Source organism: Pocillopora verrucosa, chromosome 7, assembly GCF_036669915.1.
Source record: "Pocillopora verrucosa isolate sample1 chromosome 7, ASM3666991v2, whole genome shotgun sequence".
In the NCBI taxonomy this organism is placed as follows: Eukaryota; Metazoa; Cnidaria; class Anthozoa; order Scleractinia; family Pocilloporidae; genus Pocillopora; species Pocillopora verrucosa.
The window spans coordinates 22,918,220-22,930,659 of NC_089318.1; the positions used below are offsets into that span (position 1 = coordinate 22,918,220).

The 12,440-nt window shown below is 37.2% G+C and overlaps 1 protein-coding gene across 1 annotated transcript; it reads left to right on the forward strand.

Annotated features, from left to right (window-relative positions):
- The first annotated feature begins 425 nt into the window (after positions 1-425).
- Positions 426-5,505, forward strand: LOC136282625 (BCL2/adenovirus E1B 19 kDa protein-interacting protein 2-like). The gene is made up of 8 exons (XM_066170306.1): positions 426-914; positions 1,688-1,913; positions 2,627-2,731; positions 3,001-3,115; positions 3,952-4,086; positions 4,642-4,728; positions 5,174-5,235; positions 5,384-5,505. The coding sequence occupies exons 1-8, from the start codon at positions 426-428 to the stop codon at positions 5,416-5,418; spliced, it is 1,254 nt and encodes a 417-aa protein (XP_066026403.1). The 3' UTR covers positions 5,419-5,505.
- Positions 5,506-12,440: the final 6,935 nt, after the last annotated feature.

A 12,440-nucleotide genomic window follows, 5' to 3' on the forward strand; every position in this document is an offset into this window, starting at 1 on the left:
AAAATCTTTTTTTAAAACAGTTCTCTATTTCTTTCCTTGTTCCTCTTTTCATGATCACAGATTTTTTTCCAATGAATTTCTAGTCTCTTTGCATCCATTTTACTCCTTATGAGAAAAGAAGAAATAGAGAGCTGAATAAAGTATATGTACAGTAAATCATGGAGACACTTAACATTTTGGACGAAACCATTCGACTCGGAGACCAGTAAGTCGGGCGGGAAAAGTTAACAATTAACCACAACTCAAACCTCAGGACAAATTGTTTGATCACCGATATTCAAGTGTTAGAAACTTAAAGTGGAAAAATTTATTCAAAGCGGCCATATTAACTGGCAGTGTTCAAAAGCTTGACGTTATTACAATCGACCTGAATTTCAGCGCAACATTTTTTCGGTAATTTCATTTTGTTTTGTTCTCCACTTAAGATGCAGTTTTCAAACACGAGACCCAGTGCTTCCGAGAAACTTTCCTATCCAGTTGCCACAACTGATGCAGGACAAGAACCTCGTCAGCAAACGTCACCTGCTGTGGAAGAGAAAACAGTACAAAGCGAAAAGACAACTGAAAATTCTGTTCCAATGGGTTCTTCTCTAAACTCAGTCGAAGAAACCAAACTTTCTAGCGCTTACTCGGTCTTGGATGGGAACGCTTTGATGGAGATATCAAGTATAGATACATGTTTAAAAGAATGTGGGGATGGAATAACGCATTCTGCCTCTCCCTACCGGAGAGAATCTCATGAACATGACCAAAGTCACTCTGCCTTGTCTTCAGGAGATTGCAAAAGACTTTTTGAAGAGATTTCAGGCGAGGAGCAGACGGTATTAACTGTAAACGAGATCGAAAAAGACATTAGCGCCTTAATGAACGAGGAGAATCAGCTAACTGGCAGGAATTCAACCTATGACACGCATGTATATATATGTTTTGAATATCTAGACGATCATTCATCTTTTTCAATCCAGGCTCATCTAGAAAAGGCCAACGATAGCAGTGTTTTTTCTGGCTCTCAGAAAATGATGCCATGGTCAAGAAGAGTAGAAGATCCTCTCTGGAAAAATCGTCCGAGATGTCTGTGTTCGTATCGGTTGCCATGAGAATTATTTCCGATACGCGAGCTGGGTGGATGAACCGAACGATGACACGATTAAACTTGATACCACTGCAATGCCCTGTAATGATGCATTATCGAACGAGAAGGTAAACTGACTCAAGATCCCCTTTCTTGTGGGATGCCTGCGAGGCATACCTCGTTGAAATTCTGGCGTTTTTTTTCCCTGGTAGACACCAATGGCGAAGTAGACCAATGGGATTTCTAAGAGCACCATTGCTTACTTCCGGTCTCACAAATCAACGAAAACGATTTGAAAGAGCATTAATTTTATAGGATGATACAGATTTTTTTTTCCGTTGAGAAAAATCCTTGTTTGAGTGCGCTTTAAAATCCCAAAAGATAATGCATTCTTTAACAACACTCCTGTGGTCTTTTGAAGACATAACTCGTCTATTTGTCTTTTGATAAAAATTGGCAATGGTAACAGAACCGAGTGGAGTTCAATTCGGTCTGTAAACATATCAGTGATTAACAAAATCGTACGTCCGCGAATTGGACTATGCGAAGTCCTGTTACAAATTAATCACAACTATGACAGAATTTATGAGAGAATACCAACTTTTCTCTTCACAGATCACAATCCTAGAAGGAAATGATAACAATTCGGAGAATGTTGACAAATTGTGTGCTGACGGAATGGCTTCCACAGTTCTCGAGTCAAGCCATTCAAATACAGAAGAGCCTAGCATGGAAACTTCCTCTTTCCAGACTGACCAATTGGAAGTGGCGTCTGTAAATGCATCATATGATGCACAGAGGACTCCAAAGATGCCAGTCAAAAGAGCGTCCCTGAGGCGTCGTCAGAAAAAATGGTTTGCTTTAAAGAAGAGGAGGAAATGATTAGCATTTGGAAGGAAGGAGAATGAAACTAACGGATCGAGGAAACCGCTGACCTTGGGAAAATCGACCGCTGAAGTTGCAAACCTTAACTTCAATCAAGGTAACTAATGTCGGGATATCTTTTGGTGAGAACCTTAAATGATGTGAATGTGATTTAATTGCAATCAAAGCAGTTGTTCGAAAATATAAGTCTGGTATATACCAGTCTGGTATCTAGTTGGTTTTTTTTCACCGCAGTCTATGACTGTATTGGAAAACTTGCGTCATCCTCTCAGTCTATAATATTCAGCACTGAAACCTTCGTGACTGGGTTATCCAAGTTTTCCTACGCCGCCGAGGATGTTAACATACAAGTATAAGGTTGGTTTATGCGTCATTGGCGTCAAGCTCTCTGTAATATTGCTCTTTTTTGCTTGATTGACGATATGCACCAAGCTTGGCAGCTTTTTTAATGGAGACGCGTCTGACAGAAACGCGTAAGCACAAAAGTTGTGATAGACCTCCACAGGGGACATGTAGGGCAAATTCCAACAGGAAGAACACTGGAGCGTTAAGTTTATCAACTATCTATCTTACTTGAAAACCGAGAAATCTTCTGAAGAAGTTAAACTTTATTACCAATTGTTAATTCCCTTACTTTTTCGTGTAAAAAACTGCTGTATTCACTTTTAGAGGGATCTACATTCGAAAACGGCGAAAATCCACTTCAGAAGGAACGAAGGCAGATAGGAGACGAAGACAGGCTGTCATCTCTAAAAGGATTTATTTCCCTCAAAGGTAACAATCAATTGTGCAAACTTACGCTTTACTGAGGCCCTTTCTTTCAGAGGTCCCTACATCCGGGGAATGAAGTTTTTGATGTGCAAGCTTTAAGAGCTTGTACATAAGAAAAGTTTCCTACCAGGCTTTGGACAGCTCCATCCCTCACCACCCCCTCCCCCCTCCCAAACTTTTTGTTCCAGGTTTAGAGAGGATCGAAATCCGAAATCTACGCGGTGTTTACCACTATATATCAAGTCTCATACTTTCAAAATTTCTTTCATCAGACGCAAGAACTAAAGATGGAGAAGATATAATCGTTGTGAATCCCTCGAAGATTCCCAGTAAAAGAGATTTCACAGGGAGGAAGGAATACAATGAAATAATGGCCCGTCTGTTATTGTAAGCGTTTAAATTTTTCAATTTCCTCATTAATTCAATGGCGACTTACATAATGGATTTCAGAAGCATTCCCAGCTGATGACTCAAGGGTACGCAGATCTATCTTTGCGTACAAATGACAGCCAATGAGAGAAAACACAGAGTTCTGTACAACTACATCATCAGATGATTTGGTTCAGTTTATCAACTGAGCTGATAATGTGAATTGGCCAGCTGATCTTCGTTTAGAGTCTGTCGCTCTTATAATACCCCTAACCGACGGGGGACCACAATTTCTTTCGATTTTTTCCAACCCCCCTCCCCGGCTTAATTCAGCTACGTCATCGTTCTATTAGCTACATATCTTCTCTTGTGTCGTCGTTCTTTGAGGTTTGGGGTAAAGGTACGATATACTGATTATCACATAAAGAAAGTGATAACATTTACTTTGATGTAGAGCTGCAAGCTCACGAATTTTGAAGCGATTTTCAACTGACTGCCTAGAGTTATCCGGGCCGGATCGGTTTAACCTCTTTTCGCTCAATATTTGGTTCAGAAAACTCGCGCTACTTTCTAAGACAATCAGATGCCAAATTAAGACCAATCCTGCGACTCAGTCACTCTATTTGACAGTGTTTCAGGCAGTTTGCTTGTTTTCCCTTTGAGTTCTTACTTGTGGCTTTTAATGTTTTCATTTATTATGATGGCCATTGTGGTTTCTTCAGTTTTGGTATTAAAAACTTAATAAAAAGGCTACTATTAAATTATAACGAGATATCAATCTCAACTTTTTTAATCAGCTGCTAAGATTCTTTACCAGCTCCCCTTGTGCTAAATCCTTTGAGCCTCCTTTTCAGGTTCGTTCAGGAATTCACTGAAGAGGAAGTGAAAAGCGAAAAGTTTGTGGTCGCAGTTCATGCTGTTACACAGAGAAGAAGCAAACTGCGTTCCCGAAAATGGGCGACGGAATTTTACAAGCTATTGATGAATCGGTGAGATGTACGAGTAGAGAAAATGTGTATCGTTTAACTAAGACAAAAATAATCATACAAACAGCCACATTCAAATAATCGTTGTGCTTTCCACCCTTGTGCACGTTATACCATAGTTTCTTCTCTTTGTCTGACGCAAAAAATTCAAGTTGAGTCCGGTGGGAGAAGTAGCAAAGGTCTCACTTTGCGTCAATACAATCTCGTTTCCAGGTTTCCCTCTTGCCGAATCTAGTGAATCGCGCACTTTCCGACCACTGGTCGAATGAACGAGGACTCTAGGGACGAGATCGGTTCAAGGTTGTCTAAGATCACGGGTTATAACATGATTTAATAATTTAATGAGCTAATAAGACCATGAGTTAAGACAGAACATATCGTTTTTTGGTCATGTTGGCTTAATCACAGCGATTCCGTAAATATTTCTTTAACTTTGATTGTCTGCGGATTTAGAAAGTCTTGACTGTCTCTTCAAACATGTCAAAAAGTCTACATGTCGAGCTTTGTAGTCAGTGTTATCTTTGTGTTCAGCCTTGCTCCCTGTATTATTTTTTGCAGATATCAAAACAGACTCGTCCGCTGTGTTTTCTTCAAACCATCTTTTAAACTGAGGGCTTTGGTAATACTTTCAAAGCCATTTTTCTCGTAAGTATTCTATCTCACAAAGGTACTGACAGAAAAGAGTATTCACAACTTGATACGCTCAATGTGTTTCTTTCACGGCTTCCTAAATCCAAATTTAATATACAAACTAATACCTTCTAGCGACTATTTGTATTTCAGCCGATTGACCGACCGACCTAACAAAGAACGTCCGTCAGTCAGGTTGACCACTGGTAAACAGGTTGAAGAACGTCTGACCCGCCGACTATTTGATGGACCGACCAACCGAAACACGTTGACTAACAAACTGACTGACTAAATATCACCGTAAAAATCTTGCCGAAAACTTTCTGGTTTTGTATTTGACTGATTGACTGACCACCTGACACCTTTGAGTAACAAAAAAATTAACCGTATCCCCTCGCATAAAAGAATATCACAATGAAAAAATTTCGAAAGATGAGTGGTTTCGTTGTTTATGTCACAGAAACGACATGAGGGAAAAAATTGTTATCGTGAAGAGCAGGCGAAAATTTTCTAAGGCTCAAGGTAAAGTCGCATGTAAATTTGACGATACTGCCCTCATTAGTGTGTACTGAGGGCTTCTTTTCTGAGCACCGGTATTTCTACTGTGTGTAGTTTTGTACGCCGGTTACACAACTGGTAAAAATTAATCACGTTCAATTTTCATTTTTAGGTTTACCAGACAGTGATTCAACCGAACAGACATAATGAATAAGTCTAATTTTTTTCCTTTACTCCAGTGTTGCCTTAAGTAAGAATTACTTGAAGAATTACTTGGAAAACAATATTACTGAATACTGCAACAAAGATGGATACTTTCTCTCTTTTGACATCGTTTAACACCAAATAAAGAAATACTTTGTTTAATTTTACCCTTCACCATTATTCGTTTAACGTTTTCCAACATGTCCAAGTTCTTCTTGTTTCCGTTTTCTACCAGCATATTTCCTACACCTTCTTTTTCTTTATGTTATTTTCATTTCTCTCTAATTGACAAATGAATGGCACTTTGTTCTGTTGCCGCAGAAATACAAATCTCCACGTCTTTCACAGAAAAATAAAATTGGGCAAATCGCATGGTTAGAGACTTGCTTTATGAAGCTTAGATATTAGAGGATTTGTTCCGGTGTTGGTATTATTAAGTTTCCATGCACACCTTCCTTCTTTTTTATCCTCTGTTTCTGCCTGTTCAGCATTTTCCAAGGCCGTAACTTGCAGAAACAGCGTCCAGAATAATCTCAGAGTTTCGGAATTGTACGCTAGGCAACAGGATCAGTCACGATGGTGTAGTTTTATTACTCTTTGTAAGAGTGATCTTTGGCCAAATTAGAAGTTCTTGATGGACGCGTACAGAATAATATTGATAGCTAGAGAAATGTGGAACTGTTTCAGTCGAATGCACTGATGGGTGGATTCTTCTCCTTTGGCAGCTGCTCTTGTTATTCATTAGTAATAGTCGAATGTGACCACCATTTTCATTTAAAAAATGTTAAAACCAATCACGATTTAGACGTCCCTTTTTTTCCGGAAAGTCCTGGCACATGACGATAATGTTATGCTTAACTTTGTTCGAGTCATTTTAGCTCGGCATGATCCACGCTTAATTTCCAAGTACTACTTTACTGAAAACCTTTGGTAATAATTTTGCTACACGGCCGACAGAAACCCAATTGACAACTTTTTTTTGTCGATAATGATCAACGCATTACATCCATCTCGCAAATAAATGAGCTAAGTTCGAAGTTCGTCATCTTAATTCTAACGATAAGTTTTCAATGCGAAGGGGAAAATTTTATTCGTCAGGATTCTACATTTAGTTTCGCAAACTTTGTTAAAAATCCTTTCTCTAAACTGGCATCTCCAATCCTGGCTTCGTTGAAGCTGTTGACTCTCTATGAATGTGCTTTAGAATGTCTTACAAACAAGTAGCGCTTCTTCATAAACTTTGCGATAGTGTCTGGAGGTAATGACAAGTATGAGTGTGAGTTACTGAACGCTGATATGTTTAAACAACTAGATAAGTTTGCTGCAAGTAGAGATTTTCATCACTACAATAACAAGGTTAGTTCTAACTTTACTGTTGTGTCGTTGATTTTCAAGTAGTTCTTAATCGCATGCTGCCAAGGCTTAAATTCTCTGAAATACAAACCAAGATATCCAACTAATGTTACGGTGAATTTAGCACTGTTCTAACATACCAAATATCTTCCTATTTATTTCATATTGAACCAGTCGCGATATTTAAAGAAACACAAAGGTGAGTTTTTGGAAAGCAATTTCTTGATGAAAACCAACCATCGACACTCTCTTGGATTTTTAATATTAATTCTGACACAGTGAAACAATAGAGATATCTGCAAATCATTTCTTTGTTTCGCCTCTAACAAGTACATATGTTTTGTACCAAGGACATGCGTCTTGCATCAATTTGATGATCAATTTTTTGGTTTCATTGATGAGAAGGCTCCAATTGAATTCGAGCCTTCTCATCAACAGCACGTATTGTTCAACTTCAAATTAAACCAAGAGAATACGAACTGATATTCTCTAGATAAAACCATTACCGAGTGTAGTCAGAAGCACACAAAAACAAACTCAATAAACTAAATAAGAAAAAACTAAATAAGAAAATAACTCAAATTAAAAAGATGGAATATGAAAAATAAAACTAAACTCCTTCATGATGAATTGAGCTATGCTGGGCCATCAAAATTTTTGAATGGCTAATTTTGTTTTAACAGAGATGCCAACAACTTTTTCAACAGGTCACTTTTTAATCTGCAGGGGTGAATCTGGCCAAATGAGATGCAAAAAAGAGGGAAAGATAAACATTCTGTCTGCAAACTATGGCAGGCTAGATTCTTGCACATTTCCTCACTGGATGACTACTGACACCAACTGCTGCACAGGGAATCCTCTTGCTCAAGTGCAGCAAATTTGCCAAAGAAATTTTACCTTTTAGCTGGAAGCAACCAATGTGTTTCTCGTAGATGGCCCATGCATGGGAACATATAAGTATCTATTTGTTGAATATCAATGTCAATGACACTTGACACTTGACACTCAGAAAATTTAAGGTAACTTACCCTTAAAGTCTCAAAATCTGATTTTTAATTCGGATCAATATCAGTATCTGGGCAACTGCCCACCTACCCCTCCCCCTAACTTGTTATCAATAGACTGTTGTTGGGTTAGGGGAGGGGTAGGTGGGCAGTTGCCCAGATACTGATATTGATCCTTATTGATTGATATTAATTCTTCCCTCTAGCTGCTACACAATTCCTTGTAAATAAATCAGGAGAATTTGGTGTTAGATCAAGACTACTACTTTCTACCTGATAAGTTTGAGTATTCTCATTACATGTTGGCTGGATAATGTGTGGATGTTACAGGGAGAAGTTACATGTTCATCACTTATGGGAGTTAAAAGGGTTAAGAGACTTAATCTCAGACGATCTGAAGTCTGTACCTATGCTCCCAGCCTCCTCTCCCTGAGTAGAGAGGTATACTACTACTGCCATATTTAAAAATTTCACCTATGTGCTTGATGATACTGATTGCAATTGAGTACCACCTGCCAATAAGGCTACATGCATTGCAAGAAAAGAGCAGTACAAGACAGTGCTTTCCTTGCTAAAAGTGCAATAATGAAATAACCACAGAGAAATGAAGATGTACAGAAAATATTACTGGCAGTGGTAAAATGGCTGGCTAAACATTTCAGCTAGGGCTGTGGGGGGAAGTGCGGGGGAATTTATCTTGTATGATACAACAAATAGACTGCAATAAATAATAGTAAAGACAGCAAGTGGAATTTCAATGGAGTTTAATTTGTCAATCACAAGTATATGATTACAGACCAACCTTGATAACACGAAATCCTGTTACCAATCGATCATAACCATCACAATTAAAAACAAAAAAACCAGTAACATTTATTTGAGAAGATATCTCTGGTAGAGACATTTTCTAAAGAGAAAAATTGTTCCATTTTGGAAATTCCCCAGGTTTGTAGGGTAATTAAGTGGCTGTTGCTATGGTTATTGTAATCAAATCTGTGATTGGAGGATTTACCTGAGTGGACTTGGTGTGATTGGCTGCTTTGGCTGTCTTATTACAATTTTCAATTACAGCCATCTTTCTCATTACAACTCTACAGAAGAATAAGTGAAAAATGAAGCAGCTAATGCACCAATCACATTTGAGGAAATTGTAATGGTTATGATTACCTGTAACAATTTAAATACCCTCCTATTCAGAGGTTTCAAAATATTTTGAAGATGGCATCAGACTATGCAAAAGTTGGTGACTGTGAAAAGTTCTTTAACCCTTTAGCTCCCAAGATCTCATTAGTAATTCTCCTTACTGTCTGCCATATATTTCTTGTGATGTTAGTTTCAAGAATTTGTCATTGGATCAACTAATAATCCCCTAATTAATATTTTTCTTTGTTCAGACATCACTTGTCTGCTTGATATTGTAAGGAGAAATTCTGTCCTGGTCACATAAGGGAGTTAAAAGGTTAAAGGCATTAAAAGTAATCATTTTAAACAGAGTAGCAGGCAACATTTTATCAAGTAGCCAGTAGAACTCTGGTGGAAGGTGGCTTGTTTTGAAACCCCTTCCTAGTTCTCTAAGGCAGAGCTATCAACAGTAATATCTTTGCACATATGAGCATAAGTAAATGAATATATGCATATTAAAGGTATTACATTTATTATTGTTATTATACAGTCAGGTAATAAACATTGTAAGTGGTTATAAACACAATCAAACACTGGATGACAGGTGACTAAAGCCTGAAAGAATACAGGCTCAGCGAAAAACATAAGTACCTCTGAAATTTACCTCTGGAAGACAAAGAAACAACAAAAACTACCTAAATTCTTTAAGTGTAGGTAATAACAAGTGCTATTCAGTGTAAATAAGCATGAGTACCATTTTCAAAGTCCTTATTTACACCAAATTACATGTCTTGAGAAATCATGTGATTACTAAGTAATATTTACACCAAAAAAGTATCACAGAAAGTGAGGACAGACAAACTGTTGAGAGTGTACACTTTATTTGTAATTTGTACTTGTGCTACAACTTTGCACTTGTGTTGCATGGTAAATGCACTCATTTTCAGCTAATCAGAAGCTGGCACTATCTTCATACATTGTTAGGGTACAACATTACAATCATTGATCCTGTCCTCCCTTATGGCCTGACATGTGCAGTACAAAGTCAATTAATGCTTGATGTTCATATTGACAGTGTACCTTCTAACATCAGAAAACTTTTTACAAGAACTTCAAACATCCATACACATACTAATCACTCATCAATGTCACATCTCTTTAGTGATAAGTACTCAAGGCTTAAAACGGAAAGAAAGGCCTTTTTGACATATTGGTGTCAAAGTCTGGAATGATATGCCTAATGAATATAAAAATTTATCAAAGACATCCTTCAAAAAAGAAACAAAGAGCTCATCTCAATATCCTAGAAACTGGAGATTCTCACATGGAGCCTGATGAGATAATGCTAAAATTCAAACACACCAAAATTGAACCAAATTGAACCAGTTCTACAATGTGTTTTGTACACTTAGAAACTCTAGAATTTCCTGTCCTTTACAATTGAACATCTGTCATTTTCCCTTTTTTTTTCTTTTTTGGTGTATATTTTGTCTTTTCAGTTATGTTATATTTCTTCATTTCCGTTTTATTTCCAGTTTAATAAATTAAGGTCATAAAGAAAAGAAAAAAAATTAGACCAGCCTTGGTTAGCATTTGCTATCTATGAGTCGAAGGAATATCTTGTAAATATGTAAGAAAATGAAAATAAAAGTGTGTGCGTGTGACCACAGATAGGGCATCAACAACAACTCTAAAAACACTCAAACAAAAAGGATCCAACAGAAACACAAGCAAGGAAATTAATTTAAGCAAACTCTTAATCAAAGCTGTGTGGAATAATTTACACCCTCATGTAACAAAATCAAAGTATCTCTTTCTAAATTAACTCAACCAACTTTAGAGGAACAAGCTATAGCCCTAATAAATTATTTGATGATGTGACAGTATTGTAAAAGAATGTTCTTTCCATATCATTGGTGTATGCAAGAGGAACATGATGAGAAGTGAATTATTGCATCAGGGGTCTATAATTTTCAAGACATGACAATTTCTGATCAGTGCGTGTCCATCCAAATCTTTTTGAAGAGGCTGATTTCAATCAAGCAGCAAGCAGTCGTGTCAAAGAAACTTTTTGCACTACAAAAGAACTTTAATTACTCAAAACTGATTTGAAAGCCATCATGGCTGTCATCCATTTGTTTTGGTGACCAAATAAGACAGCATTATATGCATAGAGAACAGTACAGAGAACATGGATACTGATGTTAGCATGTTAAGGGTTAACAAATAATTGATCACTCTTGTAAACCAGTTCATCAGGAAGTAAATTTTAAATGTGGGATATTGATCAAATGAAGCCTTTAAGTGCTACTGTGGTTCTTTCTTTATTCACTCCGAGCTTTCGCCGTTCTACAGCATCATCAGGGAGGACGATAAAATATTTGCGCTATGGTTTTAAACGTTGGAGGTGCCACTGTAAATTAGCATAGTGTAAAACTAGCCAGTAGGACGCATGAAAACTAATGGTGTGATAAAATGTTCTAAAATATGTGTTTAAAACAGTTAATAAAATAGCTCATTAAAATAAATCATTAAAATAGAAGATCTTTAAGTTCAGTGCATTCCTCACGGGAGTTCAGTCCCGGTTTGAGCTTTCTGATGTAATACGCTTCGTACAATCGCAGATTGACGGGGTCATTTTCACGCGTGATTACTTTGACTTCAATGTTATGGCTGTTGTTGTGATGGTGTGTTGTGAGATGTTTTTTTGACTTCTCTCTTCTTTGACTGGTGCAGGATTTTCTTATCAATGCATTTTTAGAAAAGTGTCAGTTGATGCAAGGCTATAATTGTGGAATGTTTTTGTTCCAAATAAGAGCTGGTGAGTATGAGCTGTGAGCTGGCTAGAGATCATATTATTTAACTATATATATAATTTTTTTTTTAGATAGACAGCTACAGTAAAATACACAATAAAAAGGAAAGGTAAGAGTTTTTTTCTTTGTGTCTTTAGAAACCACAGTGACATTTCGTTTTAACGATTTTCTAGTGATCTTGATGTGGGAATACTACTGCAGAGCACATAGATGGGGAAATATAAGGATCGAAATCTGTTAATGTATTACAGCCATACTAAAGGCACGAAGTCATAGGGCCAGAAAGGCAATAATAGCATACTGGCAATTAGATGTTTCCCAATATCCTTGCTAATTCTAAGATCACTGCAAGCACGAGAACAATCCTTTTTGTAGTAAATAAACGGTAGAATACAAGGTTTAACAAGTTAAGTTAAACTTGTCAGTATTTCATCCCACTCACTTACAAAACAGTTGTGATTTACTCACTGTTTGTCGAACCTTACTGCCTCCTTGTTTCCATGCAAACTATGTTCTGCTAGCAGGCCAGAGTGTTTGACCGAACTGAACTATTGCAATACCTCGTTATTAACCTAAATCACTTGAATTAAACCGAATATCACTCCGAAAGGCATTTTAATATCTAGATAATGAATCGAGTACCTTGAACTTATCACAAAAATTTCCAAAAATCTTCAAATGCCTCAGCTTTCTAAAGAGAGGAACACAAGACGTGGAGAACTAAGGCGAG